Consider the following 27784-nt stretch of genomic DNA (forward strand, 5'->3'; position numbering starts at 1 on the left):
ATTATACACAAGTTTATTCATTCTCTCCATAAATGAGGAATTGTGAATTTCTACTTTCCAGGAAAAAAATGTTAATAATTAGTAATTTTTATTTAAGAAAGAGTTTTGAGACAGTGTATTGCTATATAGCCCAGATTGGCTTCAAACTCACTATGTAGCCAAGGTTGGCCTCAGACTTAATACATAGCCCAGGCTGGACTTGAACTTAGGAAAAATACTTCTGTATTAACTACCTGAATGCTAGGATTACAGACATAACACCATGTCTGCTATAATAATTTTTATTAAGAAACAGTTCAAATGCTCATAAAAGTGTTAATAGGACTATAGCAACCACTTCTATTTATTTATTTATTTATTTATTTATTTATTTATTTATTTATTTATTTATTTTTATTTGTTTGTTTGGTTGGTTGGTTGGTTTGGTTTTTCCGAGACAGGGTTTCTCTGTGTAGCTTTGGAGCCTGTCGTGGAACTCACTCTGTAGCCCAGGCTGGCCTCAAACTCACAGAGATCCACTTGCCTCTACCTCTCGAGTGCTGGGATTAAAGGCGTGCGCCACCGCCTCCCGGCGTGCAACCACTTTTATACTACAGACATTTCTTAAATCAATATTTTTGTGTATATGAGAGATATTCATAATTTCAAAGTGATACTTAGATGTTAGGACATAGACTCATAAAGCTGTAATGTAAAATAACTCAAAAAGATGTCCGATAGGTCAATGGCCTGCCAGGCTAGCACTGTGGCTGACTCAGGCTGTGGCTGGGAAGGAAGTTGTGCAGATGGACAGCGGTGGCAGCAGAGACACGCTGAATCTGACTCTGTCAATTAGAGGTACCTGAAGATGGAGGCTCCCCCTTAGCACATGTCTGCAGGAAGCCACAGCACAGACAGACACACATCTATTTGTCTCCTCTGCACAGTGAGCCCCTGAACGGATTTCATTCCCCAGATGTCGTTAAGAGGAATTTCATAAGAATCTGTGTCATCCTTGCACTGATCTACTCCCAAAAGCCCTGAAAAGCCAGTGCCCAAAGCGTTCATCTTGACTCATCTTTTATTGGTTAAACAAGGAGAGGAACAAGGCACTTTATTAAATAACTAACCACGGGTCTATCACAGGCCCTGAAGTCATTCCAGGACTGCGGCTGGGTGGTTTCTTAACTGCTGTCCTGTCCAGACTTCTCAGGTATAAAATAAGAGAATCAAGCCAGGTGTGGTGGTGCATGCCTTCAATCTCAGCACGCAAGAGGTTTGTGAGTTCAAGGCCAGCCTGGGCTATACATTGAGACTTGGGGGGGGGGGCACAGATGACGGGGGTAGAGATCAGGGATAAAGAAGGGGTGGGGAAACCATAGCTAACAACAGGCCCACACTACAAGTCAGAGCTGATACTAAGGATGAGCAAGAAACCAAGCAAAACTTACAGTGAATCACTGAGAATCACTCTGTCTCATGCTATCAAGTCCAATGCATCTCATTCTAGGTCTTTAAAAAGTAGACATGAGTGATCAATCACTTCATTCTGCTAACTAGAACTGCAGATAAGCAAGGATTGTGAAAACACAGAATAAAGAATCACAGGACCAATACAGGAAAACAGCGTCAGCTCTTCCAGAGAGGTTAACCACTGACAGCTGGCAGGGGAGCAGTATATTCTCTTAAATATTTTTATATAATTTTCTTACATAATTAAAGCTTTCCCCTCCTTTATTTTGCCATGGTTATTACACGAGGGAGACTTTTCTCTTTCAGGAGACAGTGGGAAATACTTGGAGACAGTGTGGGTTGTTACCACTAGAGAAGAGACGACACTGATGTCCAGTGGTAAAGGCTTAACCATAACACTTGGGAGACTCTCTCAGCAAAGGATCATCAGCCCACAGTGTCAGCGGGATGGCTTTATACACCCAACTAACCCAGAGTGGAGGGTTAGGTTAGGGAACAGACAGGGGACCTACACTCCAGAAAGGGACAGGGACAGGTGAGAACCTCTGTTTTCCCAACCCTCAGCCCCATTCTCCAAAGATCAAGCAACCTGACTAAGCAATTCTCAATTTATCGCCAACATCCAGGCACTGCCTGATAATTACAAACAGTAATTAAGCTCACTAAACTTACTGACCCCACACCACCCCCAAGGAATTATGGCAAACCTTATAAATCTTACACATATAGCCCTGCAAATGAGCATTGGAATCACTCTTTTTATTATTATTATTATTATTATTATTATTATTATTATTGTTTTTCTTTCTTTTGGTAAGCTAACAAAACAAAATCAAGACCCTAAGATTTTTCAGATGACTGGTCAAAGTTGAACAGCTAGTAAGCGATCACAAAAGAACTGATGTTGCCCTGGGCCTCAAGCGCCATGCTTTTATGACGTCACCCACCTTCAGGAGAAAGACAAGTGGGTAAGAAGCTTTGAGATGTAAGATGTGCAAACTCCTATGTTAGGGGGAAAATTGACATTTCACTACAATATGAGGATTTTAATAAAGTCTTTATAAAACTGGCTAACGCTATAAGTCAGGTCTGCACACAGTAAATGCTATACTTCAGGGAACATACTTTAGGGTAGATGTTCTATATATACTAAAGACACACAGCCTGGGGGAAAGGGCACATGAAGGTGCTTTTGCTATTGATTGCTGTTGCTGAGGAGGGGTGGTGGGGCATTTGGGGAATGGTGATAAGGACATTAACTCTTCAAGCAATGGGGGAGACAGTCCTGCACAAACAAGGGAAAAGCTGGCCGATCCTAACATCAATAGTACCCCTTAGGGACACTTTAGTGACCAAGACTGCCCACATGGTGAATAGATGTCCCAAAGTCATCACCAGCAGTGTGGTAGTGGGCAATCCCATGGCCACAGAAAGCCCTCTACACAGCCAAGCTGGGAGAGCGGTTACCCAGGAAGCTGAAGCTGGAGACTACTGGAGCCCGAGAATTTGAAGCCAGAGTGGGCAAGATAGCAAGACTCTGCCTCAGACAAGTCCACAACCAACACAAGCCCTGGTGGCAGCGCCACGGTAGGACCCCAGCGGCACGGTAGGAGCCAGCGGCACGGTAGGAGCCGGCCCTGGTCGAGTCCTCACCTTCAGGTGGTAGATGTGCTCCTCGGTGTCAAGGTCAATACACTTGGACGACTTCTTCACAGACATCACAGAAAGCCCCACATCAATGCAGCCATGCAGCTTCTCTCTCTCGATCTGCAGGAGCAGGGAGAGGGCTATTTGAGAGTCACAGTGGTCGAGGTGGTTGTCACAGCCTCCCTGGTCCCCTCCCACCTCATCTTGTACATCCACCAATGGTAAACCCGGACACTGTGACTGACAGAACCCTCCATGCAGGCAGGACCCAGTTAAGACCTGCACAGGTGCGGTATTCTCTCTGTGAGGGAGAAGCACTGGCCTTACTTCACTGAAGAGGAGGCTGGAGGGCAGGAGGCTAAATAATGAGTTTTCATCATCGGGATGCCCGGAAGTGAAGAGAAAACCCCTGAGCTGTCTCCAAGGCAATCCAAGAGCCATTCCCCTGAATTAGTGTCTGTTGTCTAAGTTCATTCATAAGTGACTCAAAAGGAAGAGTACAGACAAGAAACCAAGGAGGACCAGAAGGACTGGGAAAGAGGAGATAAGCATCCTACGAGGCAGGGCTGCTGGTCACTCGGACCCTCCAGGACAAACTCTTAGGGTTAACTCCAAGAAGAAGTCCACCTTAACCATGGCATTCTCCATGAAGCCCCTCGGTCACCGTAACAGTGGGAAGGACACTTGTCACACGCACTGTCCCCGTAATTAGCTAAAACCAGAGCAGGCCTGTGATACCGATTATCATCTTCTCCTGGTGGGGAACGGAGCCCACCTAGATCCAGAGCTAAGACAGTATGTGGAGAGGGAGCTTTGTGCAACCTGGAAAAACTATTACCCACAGAGCCCTGCCGCTCTGGGCTGACCTCAAGCCCCCCTGCACACTTCTGCAACAGCATGCCGGGCCAAGAAGAAGACTTACATCAGTTTGGCTCTTGGCATACTTCAAGATTCCTTTGTCCAGGTAGAAGAATCTCTGTAGGGGAAGCAAACAGAATTTAGCAAGATGTACACGCTAACATCCCTCCTCGTCTCCAACTTCAAATAGAGCATAGAGCACAGAACTTGGTACTGAGTGGCTCGAGCGTGTGCTCACAAAGGAGCAGCCAACACTGATGTCTTACCTTGTGCCAGCCTTTTAGGGGCCACTTCCTCTTTTTCAGCAAAAATCCTTTCTGCACGGGTGGCTCCTGGGTGTACGTCATCTCCCCCCTCAGGCCCTCCACCACCTCCCAGCTGTCCTGTTCCAAGGAAAGAATACAGGCGAAATGTCACTCCTTCAAGAGACAGTGACATGAAACAGCAAGCTCCTGGAAAACCATCCAAGACGGGGAGCCTGGCTAGATTTGACAGGAAGGAATTTAAATGGAATCCCCATACCTCCCTCGGACTTTATGGATTCAATGCTGTAGTTTAGTGGCATCTTTTTTTTTTTCTGAAGGACTGTTTCTCTTTTTTCAGTCTTTGAACCTTGACAGCACAGCTGGAGGGAAAGATCTTACTAGAAAGATCTATTTTTGCTCACCCTGATGTCATCACGCGGTGACAGTTCAGTCGGCAGACATCAGACTGAATGTTAACCGAGAGCCACGGCTGTCAGGATGGAAGTGTGCCTGTCTGTGCACCTGTGCATATGTTAGGGGGTGCCTAAGGAATGGCTGGAAAGTGGGGGCTGGAGAGATGGCTCAGCAGTCAGGAGCACTCGCTGCTCTACCAGAGGACCCCAGTTCAGTTCCCAGCACCCACACAGGCAGCTCACAACTGCCTGAAACTCTAGTTCCAGGGGACGTGACCTTTCTTCTGGCCTCAAGGCACTACATGTGACACACACTCACATGTGACTCGAAAATGTAAATAAAAAATAAATCTTTTAAAAGGAAAAGTCTGTAAAAAATGGAATTGGATGCAAGCTCGTAAATCTTACAGGCTGACTGGAAATACTGGTTCAGGATAACTGCCTTCAAATTCTAGGGGTCTAATAGCAGAAACGCAGAAACATCGGAAAGATAGTTTGGCCATAAGTATTTTCACCCTTTCCCCCAGAAAATTTTTATCTGCCTTCCCCTTCTTATCCAAAAGATTTCTATTTAAGACGTGCTACAATCCCAGAACTTGAGAAGCCGGGTTGGCCTGCGTCATACGGCAAGACATAAAAACAAGTAACAGGAACAGCAGTAAAATCCTTGTGGTTTTGGCCCGAGTTCTTTTTAGTTTTAATGAGGCACAAATGGCTGCTGGAATTGATCCTCCATCACTAGCTATTGCGGTTATAGATGGAAAACAAAATTCAAAAAATATAAAGAGAAAAACACCAAACGTTCTGAAAATTTCTTTTAAAATACTTAAATCATTGCTAAATCTGCACAAGACAACCCCATACTGGTACTATCCTTGTAAATAGGATAGACAATGATGGTGGTTATTAATTAGGTCATAATAATACACAGAATACACACAGATTGGAATACAACTTGAAGAGTCTAAATACACACACTAAATATTACATATAAAAAATTTCCCACATTGGGTAAGATAGCACACATAGGATTCTTACTAAGACTTCATGTAGACACTTTGTCTGCTTTGAGAGAAAGTTCCAATCCCTGGACTGATGGTACAAGGCAGAGGCCAATAAACACGAGGAGTCAGAAAGCAAGTCTGGGCCAGCCCCAGGGAGCAGGGCAGGTAGAGGTCCCACAGGGTTCTTTTCCATGTTTCCCAGAGCTCAGCAGGTCATCTCTAGCAACCGGAAATTGAACTCTTTGGTAATCTGTCTTTTATCTGAGTCCTTTTCACTGTGAAGGGAGATGAAGATACATTCCAGATTTTTTAAATAGCCACTGTAGGTATCTCAGAATCTGGAGTTGTAAAAGGGGTTTCTTCCATGGAATAAAAAGGAGGGTGGGGATATGTAGTGTTTCATTTCCAGAAACTTTTTGGCATTGAACGAGATTTTGTTATAACCACCATCAGCTGTCCAGTCAGTCAGTCACACCCGGACAATATCTGGAGAATGTCTATTGAGTGATGAGCCGCACACAGCCTTCCATGTAAACACCAAATGATCCTGCTCTCCTTTGCTTTGGCGTGGGAAGCCACCTTGCAGTTGCAATGTGAGTCTCTAAGGTCCTGCAGTAATGACCCTCCTCCAGAGAAAAGTAAGCCTTCATCCCCACAACTCCATCACGCCAGGCTTCTGCCATTCTTGCCAATGGCTTCCCTTTACTCATGGTAACATGTACAAGGCTTCATTATCCCTCGAGGGCAGGAGTCCCTTGAGAGCACAAAGGGTCTCGTCTACTTCACACTTCCTCCTGTCTTGTCAACAGCAGGCACCTGACAGATAACTTCAATCTTGGAACAAGTCTATGAACTCATGTTCCTGGAAGACTCTAATGTGGAACCAATTAAAACGTGCCCGGTGTCCCTGGGCCAAATGACTGTTTTCAAATTAGATCCAAAAGATCCATATTTGTGAATGATGGGCATGTGTGGTATCATTACATGAAAATCTACGGGCCCAATCCTCTGGAAAGGGCTCCAGTGGATCAGTCTTTTGGAATTGTTTGTCTTCAGACTCCCAAGCAGAAGGCTTCTTGTAGAGCACTAATGCCAAAAGAACTGGCACATCTGCTTTGTCCCTTCAACTGTGCTCAGTGCAAACACCAAGACGGATTAACCATTACTGCATACTTGCCAAACTTGGGTGGGAGGGGTGGGAGAAGTAGACAGGGTCTTACCTGCTGCTGAATGGGTAAGAACTGGATTTCAAAAGTGGATTTACTAACTCAGGTTAGAACTTGAAATGCTCCACAAATCTAGAGCTATGGCTTATTTCTCCCAACCAGCCAGCACAGAGGCCAGGAGCCTAGAGTAGGCTCCCTTGTCCTTCACGCCAATGAGCCAGGAAGGGTTTGCTGGTTTTTTTCCCCCTGATTAATGACATCTGCTTTCCTCATTTCATCTTCCTCCTAGGTCTGAAAGTATTAGCAGGCTGAAAAAGGCAAACTTGCACCATGAAGAAAGGGCTGGCTCCCCGTGGCTCAGGGGGAAGGCACAGAAGAAGTCTTCCCTGGGCTCCGTATTCACTCAAATGCTTGCTTCTTCCCAAGTCACCAGTGAGCCATCAGGGGACACCTAAGAATCAACCTCTAGCTCTAAGGCTCTCAGTGGCCTGAGGCTGCTCCCTCGGAGGCTGGGAAGCCTGGGGCACTTGGTGGTGGTTAACAGTGTTGGGAAGAAGTCTCTAGCAGCTTGGCTTCAGGTAACAAGGAGAAATTTTCTGAATCCTCAGCTTTGCACAAGGACAAGATTGTAAGGACCTGCTTAGTGTCACTTGACCAGAAAGGGCTGGGCTATAGTTCAGCTCAGCCAGAGAGTCATCTCAGCGGTAGGTAGTCAGTTCAATGGTAGCCTATTCACTGTGCATTACCAGACAACTTACCATTCAATTAACTCGTAAGTTGTTGCTTTTTCATTTGGGCCTCAGTGCTTTGGTGCTTTCTTCCCAAACTACTACAGAGACCATCTTCTTCAACTCACATACAACTCCAGCAGTTCAGGAGCTAGGCAAGGGGTCTTGCATCTTACGTCATCAGTGTGTGCTGATGATTACATACGCCTTAGTCACACAATCTATGCCCACCTGTGCCTTAAAGAGCTGTGACTCAGACCCAATCCTCTCTCTCTTCTGTTCTCTCGTCCCCCCACCATCTTTCTCTCTCTCAGCACATTGCTCCTTCCCCAGGCCTGGTTCTCTTTCCCCCACCGCCCTTCTTCCTCCTAATAAAGCTCTGACACTGATACTAGGTTTTGTCGTGGGCATGTCCTTTCCGTGAGGTAACCAGCACCACTTATCATTCTTACACACAGTTCAAAACATTGCCACCTGAATCACAGAAATACTAAACAGTAGGGGCATTTGAAATAATACATAAGGGAATGATAGAACATCACCACAAAAGGATTGGAGAGCATAATCATTAGCCTTTTGTCCATAGTAGATATTAATAAAGGCGATGAGAGTCAGGGAAACTGAGTGGTTAATATCATAGTCTATATACAGTGAGTTGACGCACACTTAGATTATCATGCTTAACCCTTGTATACCATTTCAAGATCTTGTTTATTATGATGTTTATTTTTTGAATGTAAAAAATGAAGAGAATTGAATAAATTCTCTGATGCAGTAAAGATGTCAAATGGTACCCCATGGCACAGCATATTTTTTATTATTCTGCTATCATTTAAATTTTTTTTCTATACTTTAGATGTGTAAATTCCAATGATGAACAAGGAATAAATCTTAAGGGGCAAGGGGACAGGGATGGTGGTAGGAAAATCCCGGAAATGGCCCACCTCTTGAGAAGGAGTTAAGAAGCACCAAGCCTGCTCAGAGCTCCTAGGTCTCTGATCTTCCAGGGCGATCCAGTGTGTAAGAAATCAGCCCACGCATTTAATGCTGCTGATCCTTTGTCCCCTCAGGCCTGGCACTCCTGCCTAATCTCCTTCTCTGGTGACTTTTTTATTTCTCCCCAAACCTCTACCTCCCTGAAGAAAGTCCCCTCCTCCTCTGAAGATAGGCACTAATAATAAAACCCAATTTACTCTGCCTGCTTGTCCAGCTCCAAGACAGGTTCCTTGTCTTACTGTAACCTTGTTCAAGACCATCTGAGTCCTCTGTAAATACCAGCTGAACAAGTCTGAGAAGAGGAATGTATAGAAAGGGCCCTAGTGCCCACAAGGTGTGTGAACTGCTTTCCAGAGCAGGAAAAAAAATCAGATGTGGGCTGGGGCGATGGTTCCGTGGATGAAGGCAGTTACTATCAAGCCTGAAAACATGAGTTCGAGCCCTGGAAACTCACATGGTGGAAGTTGTCCTTTAATCTCCCCTCATGTGCCAAGGCAATGTATGTGTGTACATGTACATGCATGAACACACACGTATACAAACAAACACACACACACACACACACACACACACACACAGAGTAATAAAAATAATCTTGAGATGCCAGTGTTCCAGGCTAAAAGGACTGTAGGGAGCGGCACCGGATGCCCTCCACATACCATGCTGATTTTAAGGTAGGGCACATACCTTGAATGGAATGAATACCTGAGACACTGCAGGGCAGATTTGGGCCACCACAGAGATCAAGGTCCTGCCATGGCTACCTCTGCCGACTGAGCCCAAGCACGCCTGGGTTAATGTCCCATCCTGCATGGATCAGACTGAAAGGGCATCTTGAATATGAGATGGAGAGAGAAATAGAGCTGGGGCTTCTCAAGACTTCTGCTAAAGCTCAAACGAAGCCGGGCTGGCAGTCATCCGGCGCTGAATTCGGTCTATTCTACGAACATCTAAGTGCCAAAGATAGAAAACTGCTTTGTGATTAGTAAGGCGGCTAGGCGTTTATTCATGCTCACGAGTGGGCCAAGTTCATTTCCATAGTGCTGAGTGCACCAACTGCAAGCGCTTCCTTCCAGCACAGCTGTGTGCACGTTGCACAGCTCTCAGGCATGGCGCACATGCCCAGTTCTCAGCCATCCGAGCTGTGATGTCAGAAATAGAAATGACTGACACTTCCATTCTCCCTGCAGCTGAGAAGTGTGGGGAGGGAGCTGGCAGGACCGGAGAGCAGGTTGTTCTAATTAGTCTGTTATCGGTTCACCAGGTTTTTAAAAATCAGAGGGCAATGTCCGGCATTAAATCATGTGGCAGCTAATTACGCCCATCATTAACAAGTTTAAAGGCATTTGTGATCTTGTAAAGCCTATCAAGAAGGGCTAAAGATCGCCAACATCACCTTTCATGATTTTTCCATGGACACATGGAAATACTTGTCAGCACATTGCCAATTAATAGAACAACCACTTTGATGTCAGACCAACCCTGTGCGTAGACGGTCATCACCGAGAGCCCGAGTTGCCTTCCCTTAAATGCCTTTCTCTCAGCTAAGGTTTTATGAGCACCAACAGGCAATAGAGCAATAAAAAAAAAATAAAAAAATAAATTTTTTTTTTTTTTTTTAGAGAGAGAAAAAAGAAATAGTCAGAGGCAGATTGGTGTGTGAGGTCAAATAAAGTGAAAATCATTCGGAGATCCTGTAGATGCATATCTCAGTTCACAGGTGGGGGAGGGGCTGGGCTTTAGTCACTACTGCTGGATCCCTTCCAGAAGACTACGCTGTCTTGAAGAGTTCCAAGGGCATAGACTCCAGGGAGAAAAAAACAGGACTAATGAGTAGGAGTCACAAGACCCCAGAGTCCAGCTCTGCAGGAAGACCATCTGATAAAAAGTCAAAAGCGGCACAGCTACTCTGGAAAAGCGCTCTCCTCAGACCTGGGAGCGTTCCATCAGAGGCTAATGGCCACCAGGCCAAGGAGGACAGAATTGATGCTAGGTCTGAGAGGGAGTCAGAATAAATGCACTCTAAGATCTTGTCTAAATCTCGTCAGAAACTCACGCCCTGTGTGTGAGGCGCAGCTTTAGTGACGTCACCTCAGGTACAAACCACACTTTAGGGTTGAAGATTCAAAAAGGAGATGAGCATGGGTGAGCCCACTTTGATTCTGAAGGCTGTTTGGGGACCATCAGTTACCACACGCCAGCAGGCACTGGGCTTTCTCTCTTAGCAGAGAGATGTGGAGAGCTGGAAGAGTCAACACCCAGAGGCTCCAGGCCCCCCAATGCTCCCAGGCTTATCACGGGACCAGCTAGAGGACACAAACACCTGAAGTACTTCCTGGAAGAATGCTACCCACCCAGTCCCTTCAGAAATCACGGAGTCGCTGCCGACCACAGTGGGGGAGACACCAGGGAAGCTGAGAGCTGTCCCACTGTTCCACCTGAGACCACCTTGGGTTTCTAAATAAGGGACACGAAATGCTTATTGTGACTGTATTGACCACAGATGGTTTTATAATTAAAATACCGTTTAAAAAAGCTTTGGCACACAGGCAATGACTGTTTCTAGCCTGCGGGTGACTCACTTAGCATAATTATGGCTGCAATTACTTCAGCACTTTTTAGGCTCCTCAGATATATTTGGAAGTTATTGATACTGCTAAATATTCCTCTCATAGTATCAAAGCCCTAACAGCTACGAAAACATCCCCTATGGATTTCCTCTTTCCCCACAGTGTTGCTCTGTAAGAGGTGTGGCTACTGTGAATGATGGAGACATCCCTGAACCATTCTGCCCAAAGGCAGCCCACCAGGGCGTGGTGGGGGTCCACAGCTCTGAGGATGGGGGTGCTGACAGTAATAAAGGGGGTGATGTGTCCTGTGGTAGGTAGTTCTGGCATCGAGACACTATCATCACCCTCATCATACAGAGACAAACACTGAAACTCCAAGGTGAACTGCCCAGGACCATTAACTGCTAAGAAGCAGCAGGACACATTTGTGGGCTCCATCTGCAGCTCATACACAGAACCTTACAGCGGACCATCAGCTCTGGACAAGGGCATCCACAAGCGCAGCAGGACCCTTCAGGGTCACCCTTCCCCCCTCCTCACCCCAAACCCACCACACACCCAGCAAGAGCTCCCAGCCTATTCTGACCTTCTTTTGTTTTGTATTTTTGTCTTTTCTTCTCACTTCCAGGGAAATTGTAACCAATGGCTTTTCCCCCAAGCACAGAATAGCTGTTTTGAAATCCCGAGTTTGAAAGAGAATGTGACAATCACCTTCTGAGTTCTTTTGCCTAAGATATGAGGAATCTAAGTGAAAATTAATTACCTGAGGATCACAAAATTAAGAAGCTTCTGGGGACCAGGACACAAACCTTTTGCATCCTTTCTCCAGCTCCTGTCTCCGAATGACTTATTTCTAAGGCAGCAGCCAGCCTGCCACAGGGGAGTCTGGGCTAACTCACCACCCTCATGTGGGATGGAACTCTCCTCCAGAGCCCATGGGAATGGGCCTGGGCCTGCGGTAAAAGCGTAGGACATTTTGGTTCCTTCTATGTTGCAATGCAGGAAGCATCCTTTGTTTTTCTTTTCTTTTCTTTTTTTTTCTTTTTTAGTTTTTCGAGACAGGGTTTCTCTGTGTAGCTTCGGAGCCTATTCTGGAACTTGCTCTGTAGACCAGGCTGGCCTCCAACCCACAGAGATCCTCCTATTAACTAACATCCTTTTGTATTTTATCTTTGTTACCTTTTGTTTTAAAAACATCTTCTGTGGCACATAGTGCCCTGTGGTGTCTGAGCACTGGAGGAAAAAAAAATGCAAACTCTGTACTCAGATAAAACACCGTCATACTCAATGTACTCAGATAAAACATAATATTCAACGTCAATGCTTGCTATCTCTCAAGAAAACCCATGTCCACGCTAGATACCGGACTGATGTCTACTCTCCATCTCAGTGTGCTCAAAGAGCTAACGGAAGTATGTAATCAAAACAGAGGCACTCTGGGAAATGTTGCATGTGTGACATGGAATCATAGGCATGAGTTGTAGACATGCAACACGACAAACCCTTCTGAATACAGCGGTCTCATATTTAGCACCCACACTGGTCTCATATTTAGCACCCACACTAGAAATGCCAAGACACACCACCAGGCAGTGAGACTTGGGGAGTTAGTACACATGAAAAATGAAAAGGCATCGATCGCAGCTTGAGAATCTATAGGTCCAAATGAGGACCTCGTGTGCCACAGCAGGCGAGCTCAGACCAGCACTGTCCCCAAGGCGTGGCTCTCTTGGACTAAAGGCTTCCCTGGGACTCTGGGCAGAGAGAACTAATTTTCTCAGGCTATCCTGGCAAATGGCCACAAACTTGGTGGCTTAAAATGACAAGCAATAAATCTCTCTCCATTTTTGATTTTGAGATGAGACCTCACCATATAGCCCAGGCTGCCCTCAAACTTACGTTCCTCCCTCTCAGCCTCCTGTGTGCTAGCTAGGATTATAGAAGTGGGCTCTCCCACCACCCCACTCAGAAGTTTAAAAATCCCAAGCCCAGTTTTAAACAGAGCCAGGCTCCCTCTGGAGGCTCCAGGGAAGAATCTGTTTGGGGCTGTCCTGGTCTCTGGAGGCTGCAGCTTCCCTGCTGCCCTGTGGCTTGTTGCTACAGACCACATCTGCCTCCATCTTCACATCGTGTTCTCTCCCATGTTTCTCCCATGTGGATGTCTTGCTGATTAACTCAGGGCCCATCGGGACAACTCAGAGTGCCCTGCCCTTCTCAAGGTCCTCACATGAACCACATCCACTAAGGCCCCTTCCCAAACAGTGTCACCGTTCGCAGGTTCTGAGGGTGAAGATGTGGATCTGTCTTTTAGGGGGGGCCAGCATCCAGCCCACCACACAAGGTAAATGAGACAGTAAGCTAGAAATATGCCAGGACCTTTGACAGGCCTGTGAATGGTATAGGGGGGTGAGGGGGGCGGGGAGACAGTGATGGACTCGGTGCCAGGGCCAGTGCCCACAGGCATACCGGCTTTTTCTGTGCCCTCTGGAAGGCAGGGAATGCTCACTACTCCACCACTGTCTTGGTGTCTTCTGCTTGACCCTGTCTTACTTCCTGCACTGTCACTCCTGGGCCATTGGAATCTTTTATTTAGTGTGTGTGTGTGTGTGTGTGTGTGTGTGTGTGTGTGTGTGTGTGTATATGAGTGTGTGTGTCGTGTGTCACAGTGTGCATGTAGAGGTCAGAGAACAGCTCTCAGGAGTAAATTTCCTCCACCTTGTTGAAGCAAGGTCTCTCTCATATCTAACGCCCTGCATACACTAGGCTAGTGGCCCTTCCAACTTCTGGATGATTCTCCCGTCTCTGCCTCCACTTCCCGGTAGGACAGCAGGGATTACGGATGCTGAACTCCACATCCAGCTCTTTTACCTGGTTCCCAGGATTCAGCTCAGGCCGTCAGCCTGGGGTGGCAAATGCTTCTAGCCACCAAGCCACCTTGCCTGCCATCAGCATTTTGGCACGACCAAATTATTGAAGTAGATTTTCCCTTCCCCGAGAAAGAACGACTGGGCCAGCTCAGCTCAAGGTTGTATCTCAAACTTCTCAAGAGTGATCCAGGTGCTATACAGCTGGGAAGACATGCTGGAACACCTGGGGTCCGGTCCATCCTGCCTGTGACCCGAACTATGGCGACTGCCAATCAGAGGGAGATATATTCATTTTCTTAAGGCACCTCAAGAAGCTTTTATCAAGGCAGTGACTCTAAAACACAGAAAGCTATCTCTGCTGTTTATTTCATGTTTAACTTCATGTATGGGTGTTGGCTTGTATGTATGTAAAACACAGAAAGCTATCTCTGCTGTTTTTTATTTCATGTTTAACTTCATGTATGGGTGTTGGCTTGTATGTATGTTTGTTTGCATCATGTGTGCTTGAGAACAGAGGAGGGTGCTGGCCCTGCTGGCCCTGGCGTTACAGTTGGTTGTGAGCTGTCATGTGAATGCGGGGAACTAAATCCAGATCCTCTGTGCGAGCGCCCGGCGCTCTTAACCACGGAGCTGTCTCTTCGGGCCCTACTTGTTGCCTTTTATTCCAGAGCTGCAGATTGGGACAGACGGGTCGGGAACTTCGGAAGGGTTTAAGGTTCAGTTTCTCCTGCTCTTTTGATTAGGTGTGGAGCAACAGCCTGTCCTCTGTAGACACGGAGAGGAGCAAGAGCCCCGACAATGGTCACTTTAGCTGATGCTTTAACCCCTTCCTGTACAAATGTTTGCTTCTCTGCAAGATTCAGTGTGAACATTTCTTGTGAATTAAGTCTTATTTTCTCACCCTTCCTACATCCAGAACATAACATTACAACGTAGTTGTGGCTAAAAAGCTGGTAGGAAAGAGCCCAGAAAATAAGCCTGGAAAATAAAGATAGAAGTAGACAGCTGGGTCTCTTTTCTCTGCTGGTCCACATGCTACTTCACTCAGCCATCCTGTCCTGCCCCTCACTCACAGAGGTGCTGGCTCAAGGAGGCCTTTTTAAACCATCATTTATACAGGACATGTGGACCTTGAATTGACTTCTAAAGGCGCCTCTAGCATCTAAAGACAGTGCTTTCTAAATAGATGGCCCCTTGGTCACCTGACTCTGGACACAAGCGTTAACATGTCTGAGCCGTATTTTCTTTCCACAGCAAATACAAACAGTTTAGACCTCAGGAGTTGTTCTGGGATTTCAGAGGACAGTGTGAAAAGATACCAGAAGATGTAGAGATGCTGCTGGGTGGTCCTAACCTGCAGCATCCCTGGCTGACTCCTCCTCTCACTGTGGTCTAGATATATGCTAAGCCTCTACATGACCACTACCCTACGGCTCGAAGAACGAGGCAGAGAAGCAGTCACCTGTGGGGCACCTTGAGGGTCCCAGGGACTTCCAGGCATGTAGAAAGAGAGTGGCCAGGCACTTCCACACAAGGTCCTGAATAACCAGGCAATTTTCACGACTCAATAAGGAACTTAAGGCACAGAGCGGGTGTGACCTGTCTTAGGCCAGAAGTGTTATAAATTGTCCTAGATCTAAGCTCAGGCCCTCTGGCTCCAGAGCTAATTCCTGCTGCCCTTGATAGTCTATGACTATTCGCTATTAATATATAGTTTGATCCCCTGAAACGCATGTTGAACTTTTTCACTGTGGGGTATGGGGAGGTATGGCCTTTCAGAGGTGGTGAAGCTGAGGCAGGAGTTAGCGCTCCCTAGGCAGTAACGTGGAAAAGGCTCCCGGGAAAACAACAAGCTGGACACATAAATGTGAGAACAAAGGAAGAATATTTCAGTTATCAGCCAGCGAAGGTCAGAGATGAGCAACATCTGAAGAGCTGGTGACTAACCAGGCTGGCCAGGGCTTGCGGCCAATAGATGAGCCAAGGTCAGCAGCTAACAAAGAAGAAGTCAAAGGCAGAGAGGTGGGGGCTTTAACGTGAGACCACCACCATAACCGGGCGAGCAGCATGTGGGCAGTGCACGGTCGTCTCCCTGGTTACACCAGAGGAATATACTCAGAGTGTTATGAGGCCCCATAGCTTGGCCCATGAACGGCTCAGAGGATCACCCAACCCCAATATAAATGACCTCAGTTTTCTGCTTAAATCTTACAAAAAGCCCCTGGGCTAGCTCAGAGTGTGCCTGGTTTGTTTTCTGCTGGGACCCCTCCCACTCTCGGGAGTCTCTATTGTTTTTCTCACATTTCTTTAATGAAGCTTGCTTTCCTTTGCTCACAGCCTCAGGGTACCTCTGTCTTTAACCTTCATCAGCATGAAATACTGAGCTTGGAGCTACTGTCTCAAATTGACCCCATGGTGGCCACTGATTGCCCAGCACCTAAGGCCTTGAGTCACACATATCAGGACCCAGAAAGGTCCCATTGCTCTCAAAGATCTGCAGGAAGCCATTGAAAGGGGACAGCTGTCTTTCTTTCTGGAGTGACTTCTTGATGAGTCACCCAAAGCATGCTGTTACAAGGCTGTTAGAGGCTGCCCCCGCGCTCTGTCTCACACTCTCTGCCATGAGTTCAATCGGCACAATATCATCGGGATACACCCCATGCCAGCATCCTGCTCGCCTTTGGACTTCCCTGACTCCAGAGTGAAATAAACTATTTTTTATTCTTTAGAAACCATCAGTCTGAGATATCCCGTTATAACAATAGGAAAGGAATCAAGACGCCACCAGAAGACAGACAATGTGACGTGACAGGAGGGTCCCACGGTCACACCTCCTGAATGTCTTAGAGTGCTGATGTAGTCCACACTTTTAAAAGGAACCTGATCGAATTCAGTGCCTCTAAAGAAAATAAAATCAATGGACTGAGCAAACTTTCCTCCTCTTCCTCCTCTCTTTTCTCTTCCTCCTCCTTGACAGAGTATAGGGCTCTGCCCATCCTGGCACCAAACTTGCAATCCTCCTGCCTCAGTCTCCCAAGTGCTGATTATAGGTATGCACCACCACACCTGGCTTGAATCGCAGGAAGTTGGAAACTCAACTGAAAATATCAACACCTGGACAGTGTACTTGAATTCACCGTGCAAAACTTGGCAAATTCTCCCCCAGCCAACCTATCCTATAGATTCTGGCACTGAGCCCAGGTTGGTTGTGATTTCTGAAGTGTAGCAGAATCTAATAGCCTGCATAAATTAACTTGTGGTGAGCCACAAGAATATGATACATATATGCTATATGATATATATGCTATACCTTGACAGACCAAGGGTCCTTCAAGTGGGAAGCCATTTATCACGGACTATTTGGTGTTATTCAGCTTTTAATATTCAGCTGCTCCTCGTTATGAATTGCTTGTGCTCATAATTTCCATAGAACATGTATGTGCGAGCATTCTGCTGGAGCCAATACTTGGACAAGGTCACATAGGCAGGGCCTTCAGCCTCTGAGCTCCCAGCTCCCTTTTTAGCATTTGAATTGGGTATTGTCTTTTGAAAATTTCCCCTTTAGCTAGGGCCAGCCCCAAACAAAGCACTGAATGACTACAGGGTACAGAATAGCTGAGACCATCCTTTGCCTTCAGCCCTAGTAGTATGCCAGAGCAATTGACCGAGAACAAAGGATGTTTTTGCATATCCAGGTGGAGTGAAAGGTGGAATAGGAGTCCTGAGAGATGGAACCACATAGCCAGAGAGAAGAGAGGAAGACAGAGATTCTGTAGAGGGTAAGGCAGATCTCTTGAGTTTTCTGAGAGCCAGGAGTAATGAGCTAGGAAGGAGAGATGGAGGACAAAGGAACAGAGGACAGAGATGAGGTCAAAAGCATAGGAGCTTCCTAAAACTATGAGGACAGGAAAAACAGGCACAGAGAGGAGCTGAGTGTGAGGACAGAGCTGAAGCTGTACAGATAGAATTCTGCTGTAGAGGAATAAAGTAAACGGACGAAGAGCTCGGTGTATCTAGATTCATTCCCCTGCCATTGGTAGCCTTCTTCTGGGCCCCTGGGAAGAATATTATTAAGGCTGGTCCATTAATAATGTTCAAGATTAACTCTCATCAGGTGACCTCGAGGGAGCTCAAATGCCACCAAAGATTAGCCCAGGGATAACAGGGTGACAAGAGCAAGCCGAGTCACCGTGGGGAGACTCATCCAGAAATAGATCTCTCTTTCAAGTCCCAGGCTGAGGCCGGTGCAGTGCTTGTGAACTGTTTCAGCAGAACTTACTTTCTCATTTCTGATTTTCATGCCAAATGCTAACAACTCATTCAAGAATGGAGGCTGTGCCCTCTTTCCACCAAGGGCTTTGCAACCACTGGTTTCTTATCTGTGATGTTTGTTTGGCTCCAATGTCCTTCCATAGCTTCACATCTCCAGCTCAAGCACATCCAGTAGCAGCTTCTCAATAGAAGTGGTTGAAGCAAAGCAAAACTTGGCTATAGGGCTGCTCTTCTAATAAAGACAAGCCACACCCATTCATTTTGTCTAGCCCTGCCTGGCTTCTAAAATGCAGTATTTTGAAATTCCTAGGCAGGAATGGAAGAGGGCAGTGGGAAAAAGACAAAGGGAAATTGGAATTGCTCATATTTTATAAATTTAAAAATAGGCAATTCTCTTTCCTACTTACATATCCCTTCGCCTACTTCATGAATCCACAGAGCAGTCTGCACAGGAATCTTTCCACCCAGCAACTGCATGCTTATTCATTCATTAACTTAATCCACATGCACTGAATGTCCCTCATGAGCCAGCCCAGGCGCTTCCATGTGCTATTTCCTTCGTTCTCCTTTTCTCCTTCAAGAAAGCAGGTACATTTAACACTGATACATGAATGAACAGGGGAGTATCTATACAAAATGAGAGACACATGGATGGGCAATCTATATGGAAGTGAGGTACACATGGATGGGGAATCTATATGGAAGTGAGGTACACACAGATGGGGAATCTACATGGAAGTGAGATACATGGATGGAGATCTACACGGAAGTCCATGGCTCTCTGACATTTTACACATTCAAGTCTGTTATAGAAAGAACAAGTTCAAGTCAATTCAAGAATCAAAGACAGGAAAATTCAGCTGAAGGAACAGAAAGCAAGTCCAGAGACTCTGAGCGCCAGTTGGCTGTGTTGGATGAAAACTTAAAAGGATTCAGAAAGGCTAAGGCTCATGAACAAGAGCACATTTTATTTTCTACTTTAAAAACTTGTGTGTATGACGTATGTGAGTGTGGTAGGTATGTATGTGATGTGTAGTGTGCATGAAGTGTGCGAAAGGTGTGGTATGCATGTGTAATGTGTGTGCATATGCATCTGTGTAAGTTGGAGTTTAAATTCAAGCTCTTAGTGAACTCTTTCTGCTGCCACCCAGACTCCAAGCAGAGTAGTAATGTGTAAAGCAAAAACATCTAGGATGTCTTATATTCATCTAGTAAAAAAGGAAGTCTCCAAAGAAAACGTAGCATGTATACACATTTAGTCCATTTAGTATGCACACACATGCATGTGCATACATGTGACACATTTTCTCATAAAGACATAACAATGTAATTTTTTTGGAAAGAAGTATTATTCTGTCTTTAAAAGGGATGAATTCTTCATTTGTGACAACATGGAAGAAGCTGGGGGACACTACACCGGGCACTGATAGCACACTGGGCGTCTTCTTACCTAACATGTCATCTAGAACTTGTACTCTCCAAAGCAGAAGGTAGGATTATGGTGCAACACACTAGCAGATTAGAGAACGGGGTTGTAGGTTCAGAGCTCCAGTTATGCAGGGGAAAGAAAACCTGAAGACCCAAGGAGCAACATGGGAAGAAGAGGTGAGAAAATCACACCGTCCACCCCTGGGTCCTGCCCTCCATGGAGTCAGCCAACTGCAGACTGGAAATATTCAAAGAGAGATCGTGCCCAAACATGTAGACTCTCCCTCCTGTCATTGTCCCCTGAAGAGAGTGCGGCTAACACAGTGTTTCTATGAGGAATCTAGACCACTTGAAGAACAGAGGAGGGTGGCCTAGTTGACAGATGAAAGCTATTGCATTTCACACAAAGGGCTTGTGCATTCTTAAATTCTGTTATCAGTGGGGCTCCTGGAACTGATACCTTTGTGAATACCATGGGGAAACTATATGTGACATCTGTCAGGAAAGTAGGTCTCTATATGTGTGCATGTTCACAAGTGTGAGGTGAGGCCAGAGGACAATGTTCACAGGTGTGAGGTGAGGCCAGAGGACAGTGTTCACAGCTGTGAGGTGAGGCCAGAGGACAATGTTCACAGCTGTGAGGTGAGGTGAGGACAATGTTCACAGCTGTGAGGTGAGGCCAGAGGACAATGTTCACAGCTGTGAGGTGAGGCCAGAGGACAATTTCAGATGTTGCACTTCAGGAGTTGAACACCTTATTTTTGAGACAGGGTCTCTCATGAGCTTGGAGCTCACTCACTAGTAGAGGCTGGCCAGGGAACCCCAGAGACCTGTCTGTCTCTACTTCCCCAGAGCTGGTTTCATAAGTGTCTATCTCCACACCCAACTTTACGTGGATTCTGGGAATTAAACCCACGTGCTTGAACACTGTACACTGAGCATCTCCCCAGGCCAGGAGAACAGATCCTAAATGCTCTTGTTATCCACACTCCACACATAACCAAGTAGGATGATTGGTACATTTGTTATCTGGCCTGTGTGTATCATTCATGCCACATGCAAATATCAAAACAGCACAGTATAAACTATAAATATATATAATTTTCAGTTGTTAGTTACATCTCAATAAAGCTACAGGGATGGGGGAGATTATGTTTTTGAAGGTTTGAAAATCTCCATGGATCGGAAACAAAGTAAAAATGTAAAACCTACTGTGTGCAAAGGTGTTTGTTGGCTTACGTCTGTGAGCTAAGGGAGCTGAACCTTCCCTACCTGAGCCAGGCTCAAGATGACTCAGAGGGAAGTCCTCCCAGCACAGCGAATGGAGGTTTTGCCATCTGCTCATGCAGGGAGGTGGAAGGAGGCGGCTGAACCTGGGCCAGGTTACCTGCTGGCCTTATGGGGATCTGGGACATTCCATTCTCACCATGGAAAAGGAGTCCCAATGCAACGTGACACTTGCCCTGGACCAGAGTCCCCGGGAGCGGAAGTAAGCAACAGCACATCCCACACCAAGGCAGGTGATTTAGATCTCACAGGAGGCATACAAGATGAGGCTCTATCCACAGTCCAGAGCACACAAGGAAAACTAGCACCAGAGATAATGTCCAGTGACGTCAACAGGGGACGAGCACAGCGCAACCTGAAAGGGGATTCAAGGTGGCACCTTCAATGCAAGGAGGTAACCGTTCACGTCTTCACCAGTTAGCGTTTTAACATTCCTCCAGTCCAGCCTGTGACTGTGGAAATCTTGCCATTTTAAGCATCTAACTTGTACTTCCTGTGATGAGGCTAGAAATGCACTGTGTGCTTTATTTAGCAACTGACAGATGCAATGGGAACAGCTGAGTCCCCAAAGGGCCGGCAAGGGAGAGTGAGCTTCCAAGGCTCCTGAGACCCAAGCAGTGCCCTGGCCAGTGTGTGAGACAGATGAAGATGGATGACAAAGCCATCATGGGTGGGAAGGCCGTGCCATCCTGGTCAGAACACTTTCCTCTGTCTGAAAGTGGGACAGTGGGGAGACACAATACACGGTGGTCCCCGCAAATTAAACAGGTTTTATAACTAAATTCAGAAGAGATGTAAAATAAATACATTAATTTCTCTACGTTCTCTGTCATAGAGGAAATACAAACGTTTAAGCCAATAAGGTGTTCTGGTTTGCTTTCTTTTGCTATGATCAACACCAACAGGAGCTTGGGAAAGCAAAGGTTTATTGGACTTACGTGTCCTGATCAATCCATTCCCAAAGGAAGTCAGGGCGGGAATCCAGGGAGGCTCCCAGAGGGACGCTGTTCATGGGCCCGCTCCCCATGGCTTGATCAGCTTGCTTTTTCTTATCCCATCCAGGAGCACCCGTGCAGGGGTGGCACCGCCCACCGTGGGCTGGTCCCTCCTACATCAACCGCAACAAGTTGGTGCCCCACAGACCTACCTACAGGTCCCTCTGACAGAGGCAACTCTGCAGTGGAGGGTCCCTCCTCCCAGGTGACTCTGGTCTGTGTCAAGTTGACAAAAACCTGACCAGCACATACGGCAACTGTGTGTGCTGACCACACAAGTTCAAGTGGAAGGTCTTAAATATAAAGGACGGCCGTGTGCTGAATGGTCAAGGAAAGCTGGAGCAGGGGGTAGCGATCCTCTTGCTGTTTTTATGGAAATTGGGAAGGAAAAGAGCATTGTGAAAACCAAACCAACCAATGTCAATGAACACGCTCGAAAGAGTTCCTGTAGCGAGGACGGAAATGCCACAGCTCCTCTGGGGCTGTCACACTTGCTACTTCACTGGACCCACCCTCCCTGTGGCGCAAAGGAGGACAGAATAAGACATGCTGCGTGGAGTAAGTTGCCAGGGTGGAAGGACAAACCACACTCTTCTCCAGTCCAGAGTGCTGGCCGAAGCCGGCCAAGTGGGCAGGCACAGTCACTGCCAGGAGAGCAGATCTCCAGGGACCCATGGTGCATTAGCATCAGCCAGCAACAAATTTAATCTTAAAAAACAAAAAAATCCCAGAGGCAGGGGAGTTAGGTCAGTGGGTAAAAGTGCCTGTCACGTGTTTTAGTTTGCTTTCTTTATTGTGATAAAAAACCACAACCAAAAGCAACTTGTGGAGGAAAGGCTTTATTTGGCTTACACCACCTGATTACACTGGAGGAAACCAAGGCAGGAACTCAATCAAGCCTGGCAGGAACCTGGAGGTGGGGACTGAAGCAGAAACTATGGAGGAGTGCTGCTTACTGGCTTGCTCCCTGTGGCTTGCTTGGTTTATTTCCTTAAACAGCCGAGGGGTAACTGCCTGGGGGTGGCCACAGTGGGCAGTACCAACAACAATCATTAATCAGGAAAATGCCCCCACAGACCTGCCTACAGGTCAACCTATGGGAGCATTTTTCTCAGTGGAGGTTCCACCTTCTCAGATGACCTGAGCTTGTGTCAGGTTGGCAGAAACAACAACAAAAAGACACCTAGCCAACACACCACACCACACACCACACCACACGAGGACCTGAGTTCTTCACTACAGACGCATCATAGCACAAGCGTCTGAAATGTCAGCATTCTTACAAGACGAGAAGCAGGGAAAGAGTCCCTGGAGGTTTATGGGCCACTGGCCTGGTGTAAGCATTGGAGGAACAATGAAGAGACCATCTCAAACAAGGCAGAGGGTGAGAATCTACACCTGAGATTGTCCTCCAACCTCCATGTGGACGTCACAGCACAGGTGCAGCCATACTCACAGACACAAACGCGAGAGCCCATGCACGCGCGCACGCACGCACGCGCACACAGGCATGCGCCAGAGATAAATACTTAAAACACAAAACAAAAAACACACTGTTTCTTAACTCTCAAGAGATCTTAAAGGACTTCCTACACGTCAAGCTCACGGCAAACTTTAATTTGCTGAGAATCATGGACTTGTGGGTGGCAAGCTCCCTGACTGAGACCAACGTTCAAGCTAAGGGACACTTAGTTGAGTCACCACTGTACAGTGTTCCCAGGGTGGGCCACTGCTTAATTGCTGCTTCCAAATCGGACAAAAGCAAATTCTTAGGCCAGAGCTTCCCACAGGGCAAAGGCGATGCCCACAGAGCCAGTAAATACTGAACGGCTCAAAGTCCTCCTGGGTTGAAAAATCTAGCTTTCTTGCATATACCCCCTACCCACCCCCACTCCCGATATGGTGAAGCAGGATGGACTGCAGTGATTAATATGCCCTGATTGCCATGATTGGACACCAGCAGTTCTGCCAACAAAGCCGTGTCTTCCTTTCCTTGGCAAGGAAACCAAGAAGTCATACTCATAAACACAAACATGCCAGCCCCCACACACTGGCGAGTGACCACAGCCAGTTACTTAGGAGTTAATTCTACCCATGTTACTGTTTTCTTCCGTCACTATTTCCCATTTACCAGCTTCCCTCATCCCATCAGAAAAGGAAAGCAGGAGAGGCCTTAGCTCCTCACAGGCAATCTGGAGGTACATGCTTTCCTCAAAAGTTTGGCGACAAGAAGGAAGTGGGGGGTGGATATTTAATTACTGAATACGTAATTGCTGCTTATTTTGGTTAATAGGGTATAAGGAAAGGTGGGAGGGGCTGGAGAGATGGCTTAGCAGTTAAGAGCACTTGTCATGCTGAGGACCTGGGTTAAGTTCTCGCACCCACAATGGCCACTGACAACCAGCTATAACAACTCCAGTTCCAGGGGAACAGATGCCATCTTCCAGCCTCTGAGTGCACTACACACATGTGGTGCACAGACATACGTGTGTGCAGGCAAAACACCTATCCGCATAAAGTAAAAATAAATAAATCTCTAAAAAAGAAAAGGCAGGCCCTGGAGCAAAAGAGGTGGAGCTTTAGTGTGGCATCTGGTCCTCTCTGGGGCAGGTAACCTGGTCTGTACGATTCCGCTTCCAGGGAGGGAAAATGGGACCGTTAGAGCCTATGTTAGTGGTCAGTTGCAAAGGCTAACTAAAACAATACCAAGAGCCAAATGCAGTTCTCAGTACCCGGAGGAACAGGAATCGATTCTCTTCAGGTAACCAGGGATGAAAACAAGTGCTTGCTCTTAAACTGGGAGCTGGAGTCTCCCAAGTGAGCACACGTCTTTATCTGCAAATCCTTGTGATTCGATTTGCATTTTAAGAATGACAGGAGGTCAAGGGTTACCTGCCGGCTCCCTTGCTTGGAGGAACAGCTGCTTGTACTTCTTGAAGGTGAAACCAATTTTTGGGACACGCCCAGGTTCTTCTCATCACTCATTATGAAGAGCTGGTCACTTGGGCTCAGTGTAGTCAAAATGCCATGAGAAGATGGTGGAGCTGAGAGGGTGGGGTCCACACAGGCAGGTGTCAGCTCTTATCCAGTGTGTCTAGAAACCATCCTGGATGTCTCTGAGGAAATCCCTAAAACCAAGAGGAAAGTACTTAGAGAGGCTGGAGAATTATACAGGTTAGAGATCACCTCTGCTCAGCTACACAGGGGCAAAGCCACAGCACACATTACAGACTCCAGTGGTCAAAAGACCCTCTGCACCTCCACCCATGGGGGTATATATATGGTTTTTCATATGGCTTTGAAATGTGACAGGTTTAAGAACATTAATATGGTAATATGAATGCAGATACATACAAAACCAGTACTACAAAGCATTCTCAAACCACGGTGAGGCGCTATTTCACATCACTATGACAACTATAACAATAATAATAATAATAAGTAACCAACATTGGAAAGATGTGGAGAAATTAGAACCCGTTGTTGATGTGAACATAAAATGTACAGCATGGCAGAGGAGTTCGGCCGTTTCTCAAAAAATGTAAGTACAAAATATATCACACGATATACAATTTTACTTCTAAAAGAGTTGAAAACCGGTATTCAAAGGAAAAGTTACAAACTATTGCGCATATCAGCAGTATTAATAACAGCCAAAGGTGGAAGCTTTGAAACTTCCTAAACTGATGAATGTATAGACTAAATGTAAGAAAACCAGTAAGAGATTATCATCCAGACATGGAACAGAACGAAGGATTTACATAGCATGGGGGAACCTTGCAGACACCATGCTAAGTGAAAGAAGCTGAACAGAAAAGACCACTGTTATAATAGTCTGTGAATATGAATCTACAGAGTCAGCAAACAGGCCACTTCCTGGCTGCCAGGGGCTGGGGTCAGGGAGGGAATGGATGTGATTGTTTAATGGTTATGGGTCCCTTTGGGGGTCATGAAAATGTCTGGAATTAGACAATAGCAACGGTTGTATGACACTGTGAAACTTACAAATGTCACTGAAATGGACATTTGAAATTGTTGAAAAGATGAGGTCAATGTAATGTGAATGATATTCTTTTGTTTCGGTTTTTTGTTGCTGTTGTTGTTTCTGTTTTTTGTTGTTTGAAAAAGGCAGTGGGTTTCTTATCCCAAGGGATTTCACTTATTTATTTAGGTTTTTTTTGAGATACAGTTTCTCCATGTAGCCTTGGCTGTCCTATAACTCTGTGGACCAGGCTGGCCTCACACTCAGAGATCCACCTGCTTCTGCCTCCTGAGTGCTGGGATTAAAGGCGTGTGCCACCATGGCCCAGTTTAAAATACATGTTTCTTTGTGTCTTATTTATCTATTTGGGTTTTTTTGAGACAGGGTTTTTCTGTGTAGCCCTGACTGCCCTGGAATTTTCACTTGTAGACTAGGCTAGTCCCAAAGGATATTTTTAAATTCCTTCTAAAGACATCTGTAATGCAATGTAACAAAAACTGGAGGGGAGAGAGACTACAGAATTTCCCACATCTAGGAGCATACTGGTAATTAAAACAGTGAATGGTGGGTAGGGTACACGCTACTCGCTGCCAAATGCTATAACAAGGATTCCCACAAGTACCGTCTCAGTCTTGAACAGTCTGACAGGAGGGTATTATCTCTATTTTACAGAGAAGACCACAGAGCCTCTGGTAAGTTAAGTCACTAGCCATATCCCACAGATAGCCTTTAAACACGGAGCTGGAAATAGGTGTGCCCTAGTGGCCAGGTGCAGCCGTAAGAGCTATTACACCATCTCTGATGCACTGGACTCATGCATGGCAAAGTACTGAGGGTCAGGGAAAGTACTGACCATGGCCTAGACGGGCACCCCCACTTCCAAGTAGCTATTGAGGCTGCCAGCTGCCACCAGTTACAGGCAGCTATAGGGAGTCTTACAGTGAGGGAGAACCCCCTCAGACTTCATAGAGAAGTCCCAGGAAGCATCATCTTCATGCAAAGCCTTGGGTTAAGGGGCAATGGATGTGCTTGGTTTGGGCTGCAGAAGGCCAAGACCTTTCTAAACACACTGAGTTCAACTAAATTCTACAACTTCCCCACACATGTTGACAGTGAAATATATTTTATTCAATCCATCCAGTTGGAGTGTTCACATAAGTCCAATTTTTAAAAAAAGGCTATTGTATTACTGTCCAGGAACCAACTAGTCAGGATATCAAATGGGATTGATTATTAAATACTCAAACCTTGTAATGTCTTTCTGGCACTTTGTTCTCTAAACACGATTACATTAAAGCCATAAGCTAAAATCAAAACCACACAGTGAGATATCTAAATCTTGGAAAATAAATTAAGGGACTTAGAGCCATAGAAGTCGAGTCCCACGTGTAGTGGTTTGAATGAGACACCCCACCGCCACCCCAGGTTCATGTATTTGAACACTTGGTCTCTGGTTGGTGGCACTGGTTTTGGAGGTTTTAGGAAGTGTGGCCGGATTGAGGGGAGTATGTCACTGGGGGTGGGCTTTGAGAGCTTAAGGCCTCTCCTCCTTGCTGTTCACTCTCTGCTTTGTGCTTGGGGGTCAAGATTCCAGCCCTTAGCTTCCTGTCCCTTTGGCCACACCCACTCCACCACCATGGACTCATCCCTCTGGAACCATAAGCCCCCAAAGCACTCCATCTCTAAGTTGCCTCTGTCATTTTATGTTTAGTCATGGCCATGGGAAAGGGACTAACGCCCCATGTTACGCTCGCATGCTCTCCATCTCTGACAGCATTACAAGTGGCTCCACCAGTGAATAAGCCTGAAAGTGAACACTGGCTCTTCATAAAGTCAGCTCTACTTACAGAGCATGACTAAGGACAGCTGAGTTA

The 27784-nt window shown here is 46.3% G+C and overlaps 1 protein-coding gene across 13 annotated transcripts in view; it reads right to left on the minus strand.

The window, feature by feature from the left end:
• The window catches only part of Osbpl3 (oxysterol binding protein like 3), a 185858-nt gene that overhangs the window by 73441 nt on the left and 84633 nt on the right, over window positions 1–27784 (minus strand). For 12 of the 13 annotated variants that reach the window (XM_076566785.1, XM_006982186.4, XM_042273322.2 and 9 more), the window contains 4 exons: window positions 24821–25056; window positions 4224–4340; window positions 4022–4075; window positions 3106–3219 (listed from right to left, as the gene is read on the minus strand). In XM_076566785.1, coding sequence (XP_076422900.1) covers window positions 3106–3219; window positions 4022–4075; window positions 4224–4340; window positions 24821–24913 — 378 coding nt within the window. In that variant the 5' untranslated portion in view covers window positions 24914–25056. The remainder of the gene's footprint in view (window positions 1–3105; window positions 3220–4021; window positions 4076–4223; window positions 4341–24820; window positions 25057–27784) is intronic. The other variant, XM_076566788.1, reaches the window with a different exon arrangement.

Source organism: Peromyscus maniculatus, chromosome 3 (genome assembly GCF_049852395.1).
Source record: "Peromyscus maniculatus bairdii isolate BWxNUB_F1_BW_parent chromosome 3, HU_Pman_BW_mat_3.1, whole genome shotgun sequence".
Taxonomy (NCBI): Eukaryota; Metazoa; Chordata; class Mammalia; order Rodentia; family Cricetidae; genus Peromyscus; species Peromyscus maniculatus.